Source organism: Dipodomys spectabilis, unplaced genomic scaffold (assembly GCF_019054845.1).
Source record: "Dipodomys spectabilis isolate Male_0828 unplaced genomic scaffold, ASM1905484v1 ptg000373l, whole genome shotgun sequence".
Classification (NCBI taxonomy): Eukaryota; Metazoa; Chordata; class Mammalia; order Rodentia; family Heteromyidae; genus Dipodomys; species Dipodomys spectabilis.
Window position 1 is genome coordinate 617,166 of NW_024871050.1, and position 22,948 is coordinate 640,113.

Sequence of the window (22,948 nt, forward strand, 5' to 3'; positions counted from 1 at the left end):
TTGCCTTGAGCTGAAGAGTTGAGGGACAGTGCCCAGGCCCAGAGTTCAAGCCCCATGACCGACAAAAAAAAAAAAAAAAAAGCTACGAGGCATATGGTTAATGGAGTTTTGTTTCAAAGATTACGGTAGTATTATTCATCGATTGAACAGAGCAGTTTTAATTCTATGTATGGTAATGAAGCTATCAGAAAATTCTCATGGTATTGTTCCTTTCCCCTAAGACAATATAGTGATAAAATAAAAACAAGCTTCATGTACTAGGGCTTAATACTTTGATAAAATCATGTTTGTGCTGTGAATTAAATGAAAATCTGGGAAATAAGAAATGAACTGGCATTTTTATTAAGGCAGATCTATCAACACAATGAAAAAGTCTCCCCCCTAAAAAAATTGCTACCAAGATGAAAAAAGATGAATTTTGTGTAGTGTTTTATTATATGGATATTTATTGAAGATTATTTATCTTTATCTAGGCAGTGCAATTCAAGTTCTAAAAGAATGGAATATGACAGGAAAAAAGAAGGTAAGATTAATGTTGATCATACATTAATAACATGTTCAATCCAAACCTTCATAGCTGTTATCATTTTAAAGAAGCTGCCAATTTTATCCTTCTTTCAAATTCATTAATATGTACACCCAAAAAACTTCCAAATTCATGTCTTTCTTAAACTACCAGCCATGTTCATTCCTATACTCTTCTTTTCTATTCAGTATTTTTAACCGCCAGGTAAGTTGAAGAAGTGCCAGAATTGTGTTTCTTTGAAAATATTCAGGGGAACTCAGCCTGAGAATTCAAAACATTCAAGACATTAACTTGCCCAAACATATCCCATAGTACAAAGGAAAAAAATTAGAGCATTTTAAAGATAACTTGAAAAGCTCTGAATATATGTTCACATTTTTTAACGGAAATAAATCTGTCCAAGGCTGTTTTGAGATACTTTTCTGCTGAACTCTAAAGCTGATCTTTAATAAAAGAAGAACAAAATGCGTTAAAAGCAAAAGGGAGCATGGGATCTTCTTGAACACTGTCATGGTGCTCCCTGGGAGCAGAGAGGAGATTTTGCTCTGTCCCAGATAAATTACCCTGTCTGTTTTCTCCTCTAGTCATAAAGAGGCATTGACTCCTGAGCATAAACACAGTGAGCCTGTACACACACCAGCAAATTCTGCTGTTCTTTTCAGCCATTGACCCACCCATCTCCACAGTAACATAAAAGCCCTGTGGTGTGGTCCTTCCAGAATGTAAGATGCTGCTCCACACTTTCCCTACTGAAGAGGAAGGTCACAGGCCTGTAGAGCAGGTTTCAAAAAAAGTAGTATTACTTTGATACAACCTCAAGATGACTGAAACTATAGACTCTTCCTTTGCTCTTTTCCTTCTGGTATCACATAAAATAGGAAGAATTTTTCTTTTCCATGTTGTATGCCACCATCTCTGTCAATCTCTGCTTATCTTTAAATCATAGCTTCCCAGGTTTCTGCATGAGATGAAGATAATTTGCAAATGATTGAAAGGCAGTATTTATCTTTACATGGAAAAATTTCAGATGTGTGGTTTGGGTTTTAATTTTCTCTGCTATGAATAAAAGAGCAGTTGGCAGCTGGAGACCTAAGTAGTTACTCAGCCTCCCTCTTGGAGGTTCTGGAGGGCAATGATTCCCCTACCTGCATGCAGGTGCTTGAAAACCAGAAGCCACTAGGGGGTCCATGAAAGAGTAAGTGCCCCTTTTTTCTGCACCTAAGGGTGCCTTACCAAGGCATGATTGAGGGTTCAAAGGAAAAGAAACAGTGAACAATAGAGTGAAAACAAGGAAACAGTTTCTTTTTCTTTCCTAGGGAAGAAGTTCAAAGCCAGGCTGCTGCTTAGCTGGTACTCACAGACTCCATAGGTGCTCAGGTGTCTGTTGATTGGCTAAGGTTGGCAATACTGATGGTTATGAACATTGAATACCAATTAGATACAAAACCAAAGACCAGTAAGACGTAATTAAAAGAAAAATGTTCTTCATTTCCTACATAGTGTTCTATGTTTGCTACCAGGATGTTTTGAGGAAAGAAATATAACACAGACATAGTGTGCTATTGGGGTCTAAAAAGTTTCGGTTGCAGAAACCATAGGGTTGTGCTATTTCAAAGTGAATAAAAGCAAGTCTTGTATTGCTGTTCAACTAATAGCCCAGAGATCCAGAAACCCAGCTGCACACTCCATATCCAGAACAGTTTGGCACGCCCTTATACCTATTGTCTGCTTCAACTTAAGAGCTGAGGTTATTGTGGATCCTGTTAATACCTGGGACTTTGGGAACAGGGGAGCAATTCCAGCACCTTTCTGCTTGGTTAGTGCTTGTGTGGACTTTGAGGACCTTCCTTCCCTGTCCTCATTTTGCCTGCCTACTTTTGCTCCTCAGATGGTGGAAACTCCATGCCCACCTGGCCAACCTCACCCAAAACCACTTTAAGTGATGGAGCTATTTCCGAATAGTACTAATACTGAATCCAAGTTCTTTCAGGCTGTTAGCATTCACAAGATGTTAGTACATTACTGTATTATCATTCATACATTGGTCTCAAGTTGCTCACTGTCTCTGCTATTTAAGCCATTTCTTTCTGGTGTTCTTCCTTCTAAAGGAAACTTTTTGTTTCCTTGTGAAGTAAAAGTTTAGGCAATGTACCATATACAGAAAATATCTAAGTTAATTTGAATTTTTAATAAAGATGTAAAGATTTTCTTAAAAGAGCCAGGAACAACCAAAAAAACTTATTTTAGTGTTCAGATTCACCTTTCATTCAAGAGTGTGAGCTGAGCATTATTTTCTCATTTGTTTCTCTTTGCAGAACAATAAAAGGAAAAGGAGCAAATCCAAGCAGCATCAAAACAACAAAGATGCTAAAGAAAAGGGGGAGAGGCCTGAGACGGGGCCCCTGCAGCAGCAGACACCCCCAGTGCAGAATGGCCATATCAATGGCTGTGAGAAGGACAGTTCATCCACTGACTCTGCCAATGAAAAACCAGGCCTTGCCCCTCGTGAAAGAAAGATCTCAATACTGGAGGAACCAACAAAGGCATTTCGTGGGGTCCCAGGTCAGTCATTCCTTCACTGCATGGAAGGAAGGCAGTGCAAATGGAGCTCACTGGGCTGAGGTTGTTGCTAGTGAAACCGTGGAAGTGAAAGGTGGCACTGATATGCTAGCTTCAGGATGTGGATCTACAGTGCAACGTGGCTGAGGAGAAGTACTCAGTCTGGCCCAGTGCCTAAGTCACTGGATTCTTTTTCCCCCTAAAAGCCCCTCTGGTTGTAGTCCATATCAGGATATTCAGGTAAATAGGAAACATTAGTTTAAAGAGATTCATCATAGACACCCTTGCTGGCTTTTGCATGAAATAAAGGAAAGGCAATTGGTGACCAAAGGAAATATTATTAAATGTTTTGTTTTAGAAGGGGTCAACCAAATTATTTTAAGTCCTGCTGATTTTTTTAAGAGCCAGAATCATCAATCTTTAATAACTTACAGACAAAATGCTAAAAAATGGTTCATAATAACAGAGGGTACACGTGGCTTATAAAAAAGGGTGGTGGGGACTGCTGATTTTTATATAAAGTAATAGAACATCCAGGGTGTTAGAATCTGCACTGTTATTTGTGCTACAAGCCATACATTAATTAATCTAAAGAAAGCAGCTTCTTAATTATTGTTTGACGTTGGGTACATCATTTTACTGTCCCATTTCCTTTCCACGAAAGGAGAAAGCTCTTTTAGTCTGTTTTCTACTACTTCTATACTAGAATGCCACAAATAGTTAATTATAAACAACTGTTTATTTGGATCGTGGTTCTAGAGGCTGAGAAATCCAGGATTAGGGAAGAAGGGGGAGAAATGAAGGAAAGGGAGGAAAGAGACCAAACTCTTCCCTCCATTTATAAATCATATGTTCGTGCAGTAACAGAACTACTGCAGAGATATCAACTTCAACTCATCTGTAAGGGTGGTACCCTCAGGACCTAACCACCTCTTAAAGGTCTCACTTCTCAAAACTGTTGCACTGGGAATTAAGTTACCAGCATGTGGATTTTGGAAGACACATTCAAACTATAGCATACACTGTACCAGAATCTGATAGATCAGTGGTTCTCAATTCTATTTGACCCACTGCTCCACTTTTATAACATCCTAAAATAAACTTTACATAAAATGTAACCTACTTGAAATAGACTTCAAATAAAAACATATGAACTTCAGGAATAACTAAAACAGAAGTCCTTATAAAGTGACAAAATGGTTTAAGCCCTTAAAAGAAGTAAGACAGTACTCAACTGAATAGTATGAACACTGTTTCTTTATCTTTGATAGGTGAAGGAAGGATCAATAAGTATGTTTGTATGTGTGTGTACTTGGAATACAACTGTCACAAATGTAGAATGATGAAGGGTGTTGGGGGGCTAGCTTTAACACAAGAATTGGTATGTGGTTAGTCACTGAAAAACTTTCAGTGAAGTTATAAACACTATCATCCCTTAATTTACACAGAAGATGAGTCCTAGTCATCTGACCATATCCTGGATATCCACAGTGAAACTTTCTAGGCTAATACAACTTCTTTAGTAGTCATAATTGTCCAGGTAGACATAAGAAAGTTTAAGAAACAGGATAATATTTGTTGTGCAAGACATTTCCTGTGATCGTAATTCATTGAACATCCTGCTCAACCTCATCTACAGTCATTTTGGTAAATGTTTAAAATGTTCCTTCAGTTTTTTAGAATGCCTCTCTAATTTTTTTATTCCCCAAACTCCTAGTTATAAAATCTTAAGAATACTGAATTGATGGTGTGTTTAAAAACCTCTTAATGTTCAGGGCCCTGGGCTAGCTGCCACAGGAACCTCTGAGGAACTGAGTCAATGAATCCCATTCTCATCTTGCAGAGAGAAGAGCAGGTACATTACTGAGTTTAAAGTTTGGAAAACAGAGGTGTCATGTCCAAACTGAACAATCCAGGGACATTTTGTGGTCTCAAGGATGGTAGAGATGACTTAGAGGATTCAGAAGCAATTTTGAGATGTGTACTCAGGACCCCTGGATATTACACCAATGATGTTGATGCGACAGTGCAATCTTATGACCAACTAAAGATGAATAAGGCATCATCCCTGTCTAGAAAGAGTTCCGTCTGGCCCTTTAGGCAGACACAAACCAAAAATTGCATGGTGATAGGTACCAGATGAGGGACACTATGAGGAAGCATATATAATAATAACTGAAACACTGTACAATACACTTCTAAGTCACTCACAAAGCACTAATTTTCTTCCAAAAACACATTTCCTAACAACTCTAAAAATAGTCCCAGTAATACAGTCCCTCTTTAGTGACTACATGATCATTTCTTAAAACCAGACAGTAGCAGCAAAGGTAACCTATTTTCATTTTTAATTCAGATCCCCCTCACACAAAAAAAATTTAATTCATTTTGTACTATGCCTACAGTTTTTAGAATGTCTTGATTTATTGTCAGGGCAGAAAAAAGAAATTAAATAATCGAGCAGCAGATTCCCAACTTTACTTGTTATTGCTCTCCCATGAATTACTTTCAAAATCTAATTACTCAAGTTGCTGTTTTGATATCAATCATAAACTAAAAGCCTGGCCCATAAATTTGTTTATTTCCTTATAATTTATGCCTTCTTCCTAAAACAATTTCAGTAGCTCTATCAAGTAGATGACATTGGAGTTCACTTCACAGTGGAGAGCTGCTGTGAAAGTTAAATGCTGGCTAAGGGAGTTTTTATGTGAGGGGCTTTGGCAAACCCAAACATGAAACTTTCTAGGAAAAATTCTTTTTTTTAATCTAATTTTATTACTATTATTAAGGTGTTGTGCCGAGGGGTTACCATTTCATAAGTCATATAATGAATGCATTTCTTTTTTTGGACAATATTACCCCTTATTTTACTTTCTTCTAGTTTCCAAACCCTCTCATCCCTGTCATGAGTTACATAGATTGCTTTCCACATAGTGTATACTGAATAGCATGATTTCAGTTGTCCATCCTTCAACCCTCCCTTTCTGAGCTTACTTTTCTTCCCCAAAAGAAAAAAAAAAAAGCAAAACAAATACCACCACCATCGATAATAGTAATAGTAACAATGCATGTTTCCATTTCCTAGATCTCATTTTGATAAAATTTAAATGCTCAGAAGTTATACCTTTGGGTTCCTCCTCTAAGGATAATCTCCTCCTTTAGTTTGACTGCATATGAACAGCTAGAGTCCTGTATAAGTTATGTCTGGTTATATTTTAGATCTAGCTTCCACATATGATAGAAAATATGCACTGTTTGTCTCTCTGAACTTGATTTACTTCACTTAGTATGCTTTGTTTTAGGTCCATCCATTTCTCTGCAAATGACACATAATCTTATTCTTTCTAATGGATGAGTAAAATTCCATTATATATGTGTGCTGCATTTTATTGATCTAACTCATCTATTGTAGAGCATCTAGGCTGTTCCCTTAACTTGAATTTTGTGAATAGTGCAGCAATGAACATGGATGTGCAAATGTCTTTACTGTATCCTGACTTGTAATGTTCAGCATAAATATTCAAGAGTGTTATGGCTGTGTCATAGGAAAATTCTAGCTTCTGTGTTTAGTTTTTTGAGAAACCTCCAAACCTCCTTCCAGAGTAGTTACACTAGTTTACATTCCCACCATCAGTGCAATAGGGTTCCTTTTTCCCCACTTTCCTGCCAGCATTTGTTGTTGTTTGAATTCTAACTGGGGTCAGATGGAATCTTAACCTTGTACAGTTAGGAAGAATTTTTATTGCCCAAATAACAACCCAGTATCCCTTTGGTTTTATAGTTTAACACAAAGTGATTGTTTGTTAATGTCCTTGGTTCATTACAAATCTTCATGTTGAAGAATAAAGGATGTAATGGAAAGTTATTAGGTGCGTTTGGAAAAGGAAGAGAATTCCCTGAGTTGATCATTAGCTTTATTCTTGGCCCACATGTAATGATCACAAACTTAAAAATGAGTTTATAACTAATTTAGGTTATACTTTCTAAAGATAATAAAGGTTCATCAGGAAGTTAAGGTCAAAACTGTGAGGTGACATTTAAATGCTTGTTCCACCTATCAAGAAATTTTGAAACCCCTAGAAGACAAGTCACAAGTGAGGGTTAGGGCTGAGATCCTGCTCCCATGTTGAGTAGAATGTTGGAAGTGAGGAATATAAGCAACATTCTTAAATCCTGTCTCTTCACCGGCGAACTGAAGAAGCTGAGCCTTCCAGGTTAAGAATCTGAGGGATAATTCCTCCTCCTCTTCTTCATCTTCATCAACATCATCATCTTTTTCTTCTTTGTCATCTTTTTCTCTTTTGGGTCAGTCCTGGGGCTTGAACTCAGGGCCTAGGTGCTGTCCCTGAGTTTTTCTGCTCAAGGCTAGCACTCTACCATTTGAGCCACAGCTCTACTTCTGGCTTTTCTTGGTAGTTAATTGGAGGTAAGCGTCTCATGGACTTTCCTGACCAGGCAGGCTTTGAACCACAATCCTTAGATCTTAGCCTGCTGAGTAGCTAGGATTACAGGTATGAACCATTAGAACCCAGCAGGATAACTCTTCTTCTTAACTCTCTGAGGTTGGCAAAATCCTGACTCAGGTCCAGGAACACAATGAAGAGTTACTACTACAAGCATGAGCTCCCTAATTCAAAAAAAAAAAAAGTATAATTGAAAAGTTAGAAAAAAATAATAACAAGGCTATATAATGATACTCTATACTTGAATTGGTTTACAGTATGATCCTAAAAAAAATCTCCAGGCTACTAATTGTGGAGCATTCATCAAGCTCTTTCTGGTAATAAAACTGGCTCCATAAAGCCTGCCCTGAATTGCCCCACTGGGCAGGAGGCTGAAGGCACTTGCAATGTGTACTTTATCTTTTTATAACACCTTGACATTCAGGATCTCTCTTTTTAAACATCTTAAACAGAATCATTATTCTGGTAGGGGAAAAGTTAGCTTTAAGATATATGCAGGTGGCTCAGGGGTGTTAGTGTGACTTCCTACATGAAAAATAACCACCCCAAGCACCATCATTTCAGGCTGTAAATATAGCACTGTCAAGTGGGACAATGCTGTGTGTCAGCATACAGCTTAGAAGTTTCCAAGTATGTGTTAAGCCTGAAAGTGGTTCTTTTTTTTATATTTCAGAATTTTTAATAACAACTTCAATTAGATCTTTTACATAATGCGATCAAAATCATCCTTTTTAAACAAATTGTATTGTTTTCAAAAACTGTGTCAGACAAAGTAGATCAAGACTTTATTCTTAACCAAAAAGTAGTGCCAGAGATGATATATTTCCCCTAGGGCTCCCATCTAGCTGTGCCTAACACATCTTAGACTCTGATTTTCCCAGTCATTCCTTCTGTTCTATGCTTCATGAAGCTCAACATGCTAAAAAAAAAAAAATATATATATATATATATATATATATATATATATATATATATATGTTCTTATCTCCATTTAAACCAGTATAGGAACCAAATTCTCTATTGTCTCCTACTGGGTCCAGGGCTCACTGAATGGGAAAGGAACAGTATTGTAGGCTACCAACAGCTTTCCTGAGATAAATGATCAACTCCTCTGGTCAGCCTCAGAAGCTAATCTTGATGTCCCCATAACATTCTGGGAAGTCAGGTCTTCCTTCCCAATTTCTTGTCTCAAATAAAAGGTTCTCGGCTGTGTTTTTTCTGACCTCCACAAACTGTACCTCATAGTCTTCCCTTTATTATAGATCATGAACAGTCCTTACCACTTGCCCTTTACATGGCAAATGACAGGTTTCTACCCAGAAATGCTCATTTTCACTATGAAGTAAACCAAATAGAGAGTAGAAGGTACTAATATTTTAAAATATTGGTTGCTTTTTCCTCATTGATGCTTTCTGAAACAACAACACCCTACCACTGTGTAGGCTATTTTTATCACTGTGAGCAGTGACGTCCGATGAGGTCATCGATGACGTCAGCATTGGACAAAGGTACATGTATGCTGAGATAGCCAGGCACTCAGTTATGTTAGGCAGAATAGCTGATGTTTCATTTAAACTTTATCACCTAGTCAGAGTCCTTATAATAAAAATGATTGGATTTTCGGGTGGGGGGGAATTCTTAAGTGAAGGTGTATGTTATTAATATTAATATATAGCTGACATTAAGTACTGTTATGTAAGCATATGTCTCCACATTGTTTTAAAGCTTTGTTCACTATATTTACTCATCTTGAATTATTATTTTAGTCTCTACATTGTTGGCCTTAATTCTCATTTATAGATGTGTGTTGTTCAGCCCCAATCTCTGCTTTAAGTAATATTGTCTCTCAACTATGCAGATAGTTTTAGGAGAGACCTTACATTATGTTCCCAACCACTCAGGTCTCTGCTTCCTGGTACAATAAAGCAGAAAGAGATCAAGGCACACATGGGATGTAGTGATCAGAAGAACTGGCCAGGTAACAACTCTCAGGGGTTTCTTTGTGAAGCCCCAAAGCCACTCCCTTCTTTTTCTCCTTCACAACCACTTTTACAACTGTCCAGCAAAAGTACGAGACTGTTTATTTTGAACTGATTATTTGACTGCCAATTTCTAATCACACTTTATAGTTGCATTCTAAAATGTACATTTCAGTTACTAATGGACTTAATTAAAATAGAATAACCATCCATACAAATACCAAAAGGCTTTCAACAAAAACTTTGAGTTTTAGCCAGCACCAGTGGCTTGTACATATAATCGTAGCTGCTTAGGAAGCTGAGATCCAGGGGATTGAGGTTCAAAGCCAGCCAAGATTTTTTTTTAAGTCCTTGAGACTCCGTCACCTAAATAACTAGCAAAAAGTCAGGCTAGATGCATGGATTAAGTGGTGGAGAACTGGCCAGGCAAGCAAACCAAGCAAACACATGGCCCTGAGTGTAACCTCCATAACAATAAAATAACTATTATTATTATAAAAGAAGATGAACTAAGATTTAAATAGTTATATCAAAATACAAGGAGACTCCTATAATTGACTCCTATAATTCATTCAGAACACAAATATTTTTGCAGGGAACTAAAAGAGGGTATTTCTTTGTTAACATACTTGTATGTGCCACTGACAACTTAATCCATTGTTACCTTTTTACTATTACTTTAATATAAAATACTTATAAAGGCATTAAATAATATGAGATGTTGCAAGACAGTATAAACAAAGCTGAATGATTTATTGCCAGTCACAATGGCACCAGCTTTAATGCCCTCCAAGTCAACTCAAGTTTCATAGGATTTTGGATAAAATAATAAAGTCTATCTGTATTTGATAAATTATGAAAAGGCAGAAATGACATTATATCAGAGTGATCCTATCTGTTTGACGATTCCAAAATTATTGGTTTCTCTGGATGCTGTTAATTGTCCTGTCATGCAGAGATGGAAGAATAATGAAACTTGCAAGTCAACGGGAGTAGTAAATACGGCGTTTTCGCGGGGCTTCCTCACTAGACCTTTGTTCTGAACCATCTCAGGAGAGTTTATGTTTATTGAATGTCACCATTTCTTCACTTTCCTCTCACTCATCAACCTTGTTTGTCTTGTCTTACAGACTCTCTCCAAAGAAAGTACTCACTAGGTCAGGTTTACCTAAGCCTCTGTGTTATTGAATCTAGCACATTTTTCCCTTCAGCAGTGTGCAACATTGTTGACCTCCTGTCATTAACCACACATCTTTCTCTTTTGGTTTCTGTGACTTGACACTCTCCTAGTTTTCCTCCATCTTCATGCTTTTTCTGTGTTTCCTTTAAGGATCATTTTTCTTTTCCTGGTCCATTGTTGAAGCTCATCAAGGTTTGGTTGGTCCAAAGCCCTGCATTATGTAAAGCTACCTCTCTCCTTAGATCATTTGAACCCTATCCTAGCTTTATGTCATGTAGCTTACAAACTCATCTTCCCAGTGTAGGCTACTCCCCAAACTTCAGATTCTTGTTTGATGTTTTACTTTGACATTTCAAAGCACTTCAACAGCACATTTAAAACTAATTCACGATCTTCCTTCCGGTCTTGGTTCTCATTCTGAGATTTTTTTTTTTTATCCAAATGCACCATATATCCAATTGTGCCAGCCAGAAATCCAGGCATAGATCATGATGGGGTCAATCGTGATGTCTCCCCTTATTCTTATCTCTCACTTCCACTCCACCACCACTAAGTCTGCTGATTTTCATTTCCCTATTTTCCTAGCATCTGTCTTACTTCTGTTTTCCTGTCAAAAGCCACCACGTTGTCTTGCCTACCCTGCTGTAGTTGTCCACATTCATTCTTTTCCCTTGAGCTCCTTCTGACTCCTGTAATCGATTCAGAAAACAAGTATGAACTCTTAAAAGGCAAAAAGGCCTACCCTGCCCTGAACATCCAGCATAGTCTGTCCCTGTATCCAACTCTGCCCTCATTTTAGGTTGCTATCTGTTGCTTTTAACGGTATAAGTATGGAATTTGTGTTATTGGACTTAAAGTTACCTTTTTTCCTAATTGAGGAAATTTGGAATATTCGGTGATGTTTAAGAAAAAAAAAATTCTTACTTTCCCAAAAAAAGTTTAAGAAAAAAATCTTACTTTCACTATTATACTTCAGAATCATTTTAATGCAAAATATATCATCTTTTTATAAAATAGTATGTAAACTCTGTGTGTGTGTGTGTGTGTGTGTGTGTGTGTGTGTGTGTGTGTGTATGTGTGTGTGCATGCATGTGCACATGTGCTGATCAGGGTTTGAACTCAGGGCTTGAGAGCTGTCCCTGCGTTTCTTTTGCTTGAGGCTAGTGCTCTACCACTTGATCCACAGCTCCACTTTCAGCTTGTTTGGTAGCTTAGTGGACAAAAAAAGTCTCAAGGACTTTTGTTGCCCAGACTGGCTTTGAACCATGATCCTCCTGAGTAGCTAGGATTACAGGTATGAGCCACTGGAACCTGGCTGGCATATGAACATTTATATTCTGCTTTTTGGGGGGGAGGAGGGTCAAGCATGGGGCTTGAACTCGGAGCCTGAGTGCTGCCCCTGAGCTCTTCAGCTCAAGACTGAGTGCTCTACCACTTGAGCCACAGTGCCACTTCTGGTGTTCTGGTAGTTTATTGGAGATAAGAGTCTCACAAACTTTCCTGCCCTGGCTGGCTTCCAACCATGAGCCTCACAACTCAGCCTCTTGAGTTGCTAGGATTACAAGCATGAGCTACCAGCACCCAGTTATATTCTGCTTTTTACACTATCAGTGTTACCTCATATCGTTAAGTGTTTTTGAAGAACATGCATTTATTGGTTATATTATTATCATCACATATTTTCTTTGTTTCTTTTAATTATTCTGAAACAATTATCTCTGTAGATTGCTTTATAAACAACACTGTAATAGACACCGTCCATATATAAACGTTTATACACAACTATGACTATTTATAAACAACTGTAATTACTTTGTCTCATATTCTTAGAAGTAGAATTACTACTTTAAAGAGTAGAATTGTTTTTTTCAATGTGGAGACCAAACTTAGGCCCTTATGTATACTAAAGCAAGTACTTTACAACAAGCCATACCCTCAGGCCTGAACACTTTTTTATTTTATTGTAAAGGTGATATATAGGGGTACAGTTACACAAGTAAGATAATGAGTACATTTCTTTTCAAACATTACTACCCCCTCCCTTGTTTTTCTCCCACTTTCTCTCCCCCCCAACCTACCAAGTTGTAAAGTTCATTTCCAACATAGTCTTGTGAGCATCGCTGTTGCATTGGTTCACCCTTTGTCATTTATCTCACTACTTTGTTATTCCCCTTCCCTTCCCCAAGTCAAACACACATTTTTTTTAACACACAGGGTACCAAGTTCATAAAACACTACTTTCCAGAACAGTTGTACTAATCTGATTATTTTAATTGTAAAAATAATTAATAAGGAGATGGATTATTTTTGCATTTCTTCTAAGTATTTAAGAACAGTAAGACTGACTACTTAATAACTATCAATTCTATTGTGATCAGTTATTATAACCACTACAATATTGTTATGTTCATGTAAGAACTTTTTAAACAATGGTAGCATACTTACAAATAACAGACATTAGGAATTTTAAGCTTAATTTTGTATCAAATTTGTGTTTTGTTTCTTTTTTATTATCTTTTAATTAGTTGTACAAAGGAATTGCCATTCAAGAAAAGATTTTATTAATACAATACACCTGGATCAGTTTTACCCCTTTCATCAGCCCCCATTTTGCTTTGTTTCTTTATCAGTTTTTACAGGTAGAACTACTTGATAATACTTAGCCATCATCAGATGATATGTATTTGAAATCATATGTGTGCAGGAGACCATGAACTATCTATTTAAAAAGCAAAAGATTGACAGACTGACCTTAAAAAAAAGCAACTAATGTGATTATTGTGGTTATTCTCAAAGATACTCTGAAACATAAAGATAGAAACCAATGACATTTGAAATATAAAAACTGGTACTGTTGGGGCTGGGACGGTAGCTCAGTGGTAGAATGCTTGCCTTGCATGCATGAGGCCCTAGGTTCCATTCCTCAGCACCATATAAGCAACAAAAAGCCATAAGTGGCGCTGTGGCTCAAGTGGTAGAGTGCTAGCCTTGAGCTGAAGAGCTGAGGGACTGCGCCTAGGCCCAGAGTTCAGGCCCCACGACTGACACACACACACACAAATAAATTGATACTGTTAAGAGTGAGCATAAAAATTCACTATGGTTATATTAACAACAAAAACTTCAGTACCAGAAATACTGAAGGGTCACTTTATAGTAATAAATAAATCAATTTATCAGGAGAAATGATCATTGTGAATCTGTATGCACTCAGTAAAATAGCTTCAAAATATGTGAAATAGGAATTGATAGAAGAAGGCAAGTATAAGCTAGATGTAGGTTTTAATACCTGTATTTTTAGTACTTGATAAAATGAATAGATTGAACATCAACTAACAGTATAGATTTGTTCAATACTACTACCAGCCAGCTTGACTTAATTTATATTTATAGGATCCTACACCAACCAAACTGACTTAACTGAAAGTTGTGAGTTTGAGACTAGCTTAAGCAACAAAGAGATCCTGTCCAAAAAGAAAAATCTTAAGAAATCTACCAACAAAATTAAAAATAAAGCATCAGATCTAATAAGAAAATGAACTAGATCTCTGGATATAAGATCAATGTATAAAGTAACAAATTATGTACTCTAGTAACTAACATTTGCACATTGAAATTTTTAAATTTTATATACAAAACCAAAATAAGTCTAAAATGTCTAGGAATAAATTTGATAGAGACACATAAGTCTTAAAACTAAAACAATACTGAGACAAATAATTAAAAACTTAAAATTGTGTAATATATCATGATCAAGGATCAAAGGGTTCATAATGTTCATAATATACTAGGTTTCTTCAAATTTATAGTTTCAACACAAGTCCAACCAAAAGCTGGTTAGATTTTTGGTTGAAATAGATGAACCAATTTTTAAATTTCTATTGAAATGTAAAGAAGACTTAAGATAACCAACCAGTCTTAAAAAGGAGAATACAATATTTGAGGACATACATTGCTCTTATTAAGACTCCTACATAACTTAAATAAGCATGTTGAGTTGAAACCCTTTTGTACAACTACTTAAAGATGATTTTAAAAAATGTTTAAAGACTTGCTGCATAAGTGCAGTGAGTGAGCCAGTGTGGCAGTGGTATGGTGTGAGTATAGATAACTAGATTATTGGAATAAAGTCCAAAAATTGATACATTACATACATACAATTACTTTTCAGTAGAGGTGCCAAGACAATTTAGTTGGGAAAGGTCACCTTAGATTTTTCTATGCTAATTAGTTTATATTAGTTTTTCACATTTTACATAGTAATTGTTAAGATCAGAGTTACTTGTCCTATATATAAGCCAGAGCTAGCACAAGATGAGCATTTCATACGATGTATATATTGAATCTACTTGATTCAGAAATAAAATTATGTTCAGTAACATATATACCATCTATAACAGGATCTGAAAAGTACTTTTAGTAAAAAGGCGGCTCAGGTAATATTTAAATTCAAAACCACATGAGCTTTTAGGAGCCATTGCCAGATACATTGACAAATATTACATGAAAATGTATATAGTTTTATTCTTGTCTGAGCAGATTGGGTTTTTTTTTACAGGTAATTTTTCTTTCCAAGATATGGCTAATTTGGTTCAAATATTTTATGATTATTAAAGACAGAGTTAGAGACTCTTTTTTAAATATAACTTTATTGTTATTATTAAAGTGTTATACAGATAAGCTACAATTTCGTAAGTCAGGTCATGAGTACATTTCTTTTTTGGACAATGTTACCCCTTCCTTTGCTTTCCTCCAGTTTCTCCCTCCTGTCCTTGCCCTCAAGTTGCATAGTTCGTAATATACCATAATACCATGACTGTTTACCCTTCCTCCATTTCTTTCAACACCTCCTTTTTGCCTCCCATAAAAAGACAATAAAAAGACAACAACAAATACCCCATGTTTTCATTTCTTTGAATTTGTTTCAATAAATAGTATTTTAAATGTTCGGAGGAATTACGAGTTTGGGTTCCTTCCCCTAAGGGTATTCTCCTCCTCAAGTCTGACTATGTGTATATGCCTAGAGTCCTGTATAGGTTACCATGTCCAGTTATAATTTAGATCTAGCTTCTACATATGAGAGAAAATAAGTGCCATTTGTGTCTCTGAGCTTGGTTACCTCACTTAGCATGATTTGTTTTAGGTCCACCCATTTCCATGCAAATGACATATTCCTATTCTTTCTAATGGAAGAGTAAAAACCCACATTTTATGGATCCACTCATCTATGGTAGGGCATCGAGGCTGTTTCTGTAACTTGGCTTTTGTAAATAGTGAACGTGAATGTGCAAGTGTCTTTACTGTATCCTGACATAGGACGTTCTGGGTAGATGCCCAAGAGTGGTGTGGCTGTGTCATAGGGAAGTTTGATGTTTAGTTTTTTTTGAGTAACCTCCAAACCTCCTTCCAGAGTGGTTTTACTAGTTTACATTCCCACCAACAGTGCAATATCATTGCTTTTTCCCCACATCCCTGCCAGCATTTGTTGTTGTTCAAATTCTTGATGTTAGCCAATTAACTGGAGTGAGATGGAATCTCATAGAGATTCTTTTCAAACTTGGCCCTCTTCAATTGGAAAGGACCTAGAAATACGAAGTACTAAAATAATACTGATTCGTTTATACATGCCTTCACATATATTCACTTGAATATATATCATGTATCCACTAGGTTCCAGCATATAAAGATAAATAAGATATACATTACTATTTCTGTTTTCCAGTGTTTCAGAGGGTATTTAAGGCTCATTCAAGTATTTTTACATCCTAAAATATAAATGAGTAGTAATTAAATTGTACCACCCATCTCATACCTCTTAATGATTTATATTCATGCATCCAATAGATATTCATCCCAAGCTGCACATATAGTTTATATTTTCTAGTAGCTACATTAAAAACACATACAAATAAAGAATTAGGGTAGACAAACTACACCAACTTCCCCAAGGAAAGACAACTGCATCCCAGCTTCCCAAGCTTAGACCACTTTACTCTGTATGGAATGGGTCAGTGGGTGGTCACTCAACTTCACCAACACCTGCTCGAGAGTTGCATGATGAATATCTGAAAAATGAAGATGATGGAAATACTAGACTACTAGGGTTCTAGACTCTGCTTATAATATTCCTAACTGCCAGATTTTCCTGTGGGAGCTTTTCATGGACAGTGACTTCTTTTGATTGTTTTCAACCAGGGATGTTTCCTCCTACGCCTGTATTACCTGCAAAGTTCAAAAAAAATTGAGTGGACATTCTCTCCGTATGGGCTATAGCATGGTGATTTGGAATGACATTGTAGCCGCTCTTAAAATGTCAGGGTGCCTCCCATAAACTGACACTATTGCGAGCTGAAGTCATGATTGTTTTAGTAATAACAGAAAATGTAATCACTGGGTACTGAGAAGACTAGGAAACCATTAAGTGTTCAGACACATGTCATAATCATAATGAAGGAGGACCTTTAAAAGCATTCTTCTAGAGTCTAGGCATTTGAGGATATTGGAGTGTTGTTTCATGTACTTTCTTCAAAGTAGAAGATATTTATCATTTTACCTTGGTGTGTGTAGTTATTATCAGTTGTAGAGAACATTTTAATGATGATCAAACTTGGAAACTTGAATACCTTTCTATGTATATACTACATTTTTTGCTAAGAAATGCTGATGTTGCCATTTAATCAAGATGATATTTCTTATTTATAATAACACTTTGAAAATAAATAATGCCTGCTATGACATTTTATAGAAGCTACTTTTTCAAATCAGGATGGTTTCGGATATTTATATAATCACTAGAAGTATATTTATATTTCTTATGGGCTGTAGTTCCTTATGTGCTTTGCACACTTTCCTACTACCTATTGAATTTATGTTGTGAAAATGGTTACATCTAGACAACTGTAACTGTTATGTTACATTACCTTTCTTATAATTGCTGCAAACTTGTCATTTTTACTAAGTATTTTCTCCTTTTATATAACACAAAAGCATACTGACCTCAGTTTAAAATTAAGTAAATTTATTTTTTGACAAAAAATAAAAATCACTGAAAAGGTAAATTATTTAAGTCATTTAAATATTGAGAAATTTTAGGCTGTTAACTGTTCTCTCCCACATTTTTAAATATTTGATGTATTCATGGTTACTTCCACAAAGTATTTTAATAAATGAAATTCTGTAGTTGGAAAAAAGTAGGGGAAATAAATTGGCTAATGTATTTTTGTTAACATACCTATAATATTATCATTTCAATAAATAACCAATATTTTATTTATTTATTGTAGTACTGGAGATTGAACCCAGGTCCTTGCACATGCTAGCAAACCCTCTGTCACTGTGACACACCTCTAGTTCCAGTGTTTTTAAAATGATTAAAGAAGCACTATACTATAAATATTTTCTCTTGCACTGAGCCTTCAAATTTCAGTGTATTTTTCCCCACATAAAGAATATCTCGGTTTAGACAAGCCGCCTTTCAGATATTCAGTAGTCACATGTGAGTAGTGCTGCCTTATTAGTCTGTGCAGGCTTGTGTGAATCAACTGCCACTCATCTACAGGCTGCAAAAGTTCACAAGGACTGATGGTGTTTCCAATTTACTGCATCTAGGGGAAAACTCCCATTATTCTATTGCCGAAGTTCAGGATTTGTGGTCAAGACGAACATGATTCTGTAATAGCTGTGTAACTCTCCACCAGTTTTCATCTGAAAGTGCCCCCAGAGCTTTACTATATTTAAAGGCAGACCTGTACGGTCAACGTGCAAATGTATCAAAGCAGTCTTTGAGAATTTTAAATCTTCCCAGGGTTCCATGACCCCAACCAATGTTTTTCAGAACCTTACAAAACCACTGCTACTCGTATTTCTCAGTAAATATGTTTTATGAGTGATGAAATGAACCAGGAACACTCCTATCAGTTCTCTGATACACAAACAAAATATCTTTGGCTCTAGGTTAATGAGCCTATGCTCATTAGTATGCTTGTCTTCTGTTTAAAATTCATTTGCCTCTTCACAGAATAATTTTTGTTCCTCTATCTAAGGTCATTATTTCCATTAGGCTGTAACTCCCTTTGTTTGCAAGAATATGATTAATTTACTACACTGTGAACAAAGAGCCATTTTAGAGTCTCAGTTTATAATATCTCCTCGAGACTGGATCTCAACCGTGGCATAGAAAAGGAAGGTGCTGGAGCCAGCGTGCGCTTACAGATGCCTCATCAGGTGGGTGCTGCCCACCATGTAGCACAATCGCCTGGGAGGCAGAACACTAGCCCACTGCTGAGTCAGAATCTCTGGAGGTGGTCTTTTCCAATGGACAAGGACCAAGGGAGAGTCACTTCACACTGCAGTCCAACCACCACTGGCCTACAGTGAAGTTCTGCTTAGAATAGCTAGAGATAAAATGGCATACTACCATTTATTGGAGAAGATGCTGTTTCTGGTATTTACTTGTTCACTACCTCTGTTGGAATCTGTGTGCTATGTAATAGCCCTTTAAGTAAATTTTTTATCATCCAGCCAATGAAAACTCGGTGGAAGCTTCTTGACACGTAGGTTATGAATGACAGATTCAACAGATCATAAGTGAAATAATGGCTGAAACCCCAGATCCGATTCTTTTGCACTGTAATGTTTGTGACAATGTGAGGAAAGGTGTTCCTTGTTCCTTTTTTAAAAAATATATATTTCTGTGAAATCATTTTAAGTGTACTTTTGTGCCATCACAATTCTACAGAAAGTTATTGAGCCAAACACAAGGATAGGGCTTCTAAATATGAATCTGATCCGTGTCTGCTTCTAGGAGGCCATAGCCCACTGCAGGGCCGTGGTCAGAAGCAAACAGAAGCCTTGTGTTAACATAGAATGCATGGGCTTTTTCAGCAGCACCATGGGGGAGTAAAGAAGCAGGGTGGGATGACTGTACGGAACAGGCGCTGCGTTTCAAGGAGACGTCTGTGCTCTGTGTAAACGCAAGCCATGGCTGCCAGAGAAGTGAAGACTTGCCTTCAAGGTTGCCCAGGATATTTGGAAGCTTCCAGAACCAAACTGCATTTTTTTTCCCACTAAAGCCAGCTTTCTCCAAAAACATAGCCTTCAAAATTAGCTTCCTTTTTTCATACCCAAAGCCCTCTGTAAGATCTTAAGGGTGATACATTTCCCTTTTAGGCCCTTCTATGCTGTTTAATTCACTCCAGCAATAACTACATAGGAGCCTACCTTTAAAAGATGCCAAAAGCAATGTGCTGCTAATTTATTGCCACATCTATTAAAGCTCTAGAGAGGATCTAACTCCCTGGATTTTAAATATAGTTGAGATATTATGATGATGTTTCCTGATTTAATTCCTCCATAAATTAGATGAAATGGTTATAGTACGTGTTGTTACTTCATTCTTGCCCTATCTCCAGTCACTCTTCTGCCTTCATTACTTCAGCATAAAATACCACATGGCATTAATGTAGCACTTGGAGATAGAAGAGCTACATCTTTATGGCTTTAATATGAAATCATACTTAAAGATGCCTAAGCCTTTACTGGAATGGGGGGGAGGGTGTGAAGGAAACGCATGCTCATCTCCTGTGAGCATCTCAGTAACCTTGCTGGATAGTGAGGAAACCAAAGCTCAGAGATAATAAGTGAATTGCCTTGGCTAACTCTGCAAGCAATTACAAAAGCCAAACACACAGCCAGGTCTTCTTACTCAAAACACAAGATTCTTTCTAGTACAATCTTTGATCTTCTGGGAAAGTTTTTTTTTTTTTTTTTTTTGGTTGGTTGTGGTGCTTGAACTCTGGCCTGGGCACTGTCTCTGAGCTCTTCAGCTCAAGGAAAGCATTCTACTACTTGAGCCACAGCGCCACTTCTGGTTTTCTGGTGACTAATTGGAGATAAGAGTCTCAATGTACGCATTATCCTGCCATGTAATTGTAACCCCTCTGTACAGTATATTCAAAAAAAAAATAAAATAAAATAAAATAAAAAGAAATAACTGAAAACAGTAAAAAAAAAAAATTAAAAAAAAGAGTCTCACAGACTTTCCTGCCCAGGCTGGCTTTGCACCCACAATTCTCAGATCTCAGTCTCCTGAATAGGATTACAGGCGTGAGCCACTGGCGCCCAGCTTGAGGATTCTTTTTAAAGTTTCTTGACTGTTTAGCGATGAAAGGCACTCTTACCTACATGGATACAAAGCCGGAAATCTTGGTATCTTCCATCATTTTTGTTACGTGTTTTTAGTTTTTCCCTTCACAGTCATTGTTTGGTGTTCTCTTACAGAAGGCAACAGACTACTGCAACAGAAGATGTCATTAGATGGGAACCCCAAACCCGTACATGGAACATCAGAGAGATCAGATGGCCTACAGTGGTCAGCTGAGCAGCTTTGCAACCCAAGCAAGCCTAAAGCAAAAACGTCTCCTGTTAAGTCCAATGTCCCTGCAGCTCATCTTGAAATAAAGCCAGATGAGTTGGCGAAAAAAAGAGGTAAAGTGGGTTTTTTTTTTGTGCAAATGTTTCAACACATTTTTCACACAGAGGAGAATGCCAGAATGTAAGAACTTTGCAAAGGATGATGCTTAATGAGAAGAGATGCACATGAAATTGCATTTTTTTCTGTGACCCAGATTGATTAAAAGGCAGATGTGATTTCTCCCGTGTAAATGAAGTCTTGAGTGTTCAGATGCCCCTCCTGTGCCCTTTGTAGCTGCTCTCTTTTTAAGCAGGGATAAAAATGCACCACCCTTCCAACCCTAATTGCTTATATAGCAAGTGTTAATGCAGTTCACAGAGAAAATAAGACTAAGTTCCTAACTTACATGATATCACTTCTTCAGAGATGGTCTTCCCCATGTCAGTTCACTCTAAGGTCAGAACTTTCAGATACTCTAACTCCAAAAGAGAGTATTATTATATTTGACACACTGAATTTTAATTGTGTTAGCTTTGATAAATGTGATTGATAACTAGCCTTAGAAAATAAAGGGATTTAAAAAAAAAAAGAAAATAAAGGGATTGATCTTCACTACTTGGGAAGCTGAGATAGAGAGAATCATGGTTCAAGGCCAGGCCAGATATACACGCAAGACTCCTTCCCAACCCATAGCTGGGTATGGTGGTGCCCATCTGTCATCTCCATGACATGGGAGACTGTGAACAGGAAGACAGCAGTTCCAGGCAAGCCCAGACAAAGATTTCCTTGGTGTTAGTTTAATATATTTCATGAGTGACATTTCTCCTAAGAACCGTACTCTTGTTGGGATAAGAACACTCTGCCTATTTTCCATGCACTAGGTGGACCTGGGTGACAATTTCAGGGAGTCAGATGAGGTGGGTACCCAGAGAGCCACTTTAAATGCTGCTGCTCTAATTACAGGCCTAGCTTATGCGTGGTGGGCCAGAGCCAGTGTACCTGGCACGAGTACTCCATCTTCTCTCTGGCTCATTTGCACCTCTCTCAATCACAGTGTCATTTTCCTCTTCCAAAAGCCCTGCTGGCTTTTAGCTCCACACAGTAGTGTTTATGGAGATTGCCAACAGCCTGAATGGTCTTTAGATTCTAAGACACCACAGTTTGTGATAGAACAGAATGATCAGGGCCTCTTACTGAAGAGCAAAGGAGACAAGTGTACCCCAGATAGATTGGCCAAAGAACTTATTGGAGAAATCATGGTAGTCTGGAAAGCAGAATGAACCTCCCATTTTATAGAACTTTTGATTTTCTTTTAGAACCCAAAGAGAAAAATCTATTTTGGTTTAGGTCAGTTGCTTTGCAGTTTAACTCATGAGTTAAAGTTAATCTTTCTTTTAAAATCAATTTTAGGCCCAAATATTGAGAAATCAGTGAAAGATCTGCAACGCTGCACTGTTTCTCTGACTAGATACCGTGTCATGATCAAGGAAGAAGTGGACAGTTCGGTGAAGAAGATTAAAGCCGCCTTTGCTGAATTACACAACTGGTGAGTAATTCGCCCAAGGAACTATAAATTCACAGTGCTCGAGCTGTTCCTGTAGTTTGTAAAAGCATCAGATGGAAAACGTTGTTTGTTTAATACATGAACATCACACAACAACTCTCTAGCAGTTTTATTTTTTAAGATTTGCAGGCCAAAGCATATATCTTGGGAATAAAAAAGAAGAGAAAGTATTTGAATAAGAAAACCAATAGACATAATTCATTGGAGTTTAAAGTTGGGCCCAAAACATATGAAGAATATAGAATAAACAAAGAATAAAACTTCAA

At 37.0% G+C, this 22,948-nt stretch overlaps 1 protein-coding gene across 1 annotated transcript in view; it reads left to right on the forward strand.

Moving 5' to 3' along the window:
• The window catches only part of Spats2l (spermatogenesis associated serine rich 2 like), a 167,297-nt gene that overhangs the window by 110,451 nt on the left and 33,898 nt on the right, over positions 1-22,948 (forward strand). Inside the window, exons 5-8 of the mRNA XM_042667030.1 lie at positions 474-523; positions 2,842-3,088; positions 20,986-21,192; positions 22,529-22,664. Of these exons, the coding sequence (XP_042522964.1) occupies positions 474-523; positions 2,842-3,088; positions 20,986-21,192; positions 22,529-22,664 (640 nt within the window). The remainder of the gene's footprint in view (positions 1-473; positions 524-2,841; positions 3,089-20,985; positions 21,193-22,528; positions 22,665-22,948) is intronic.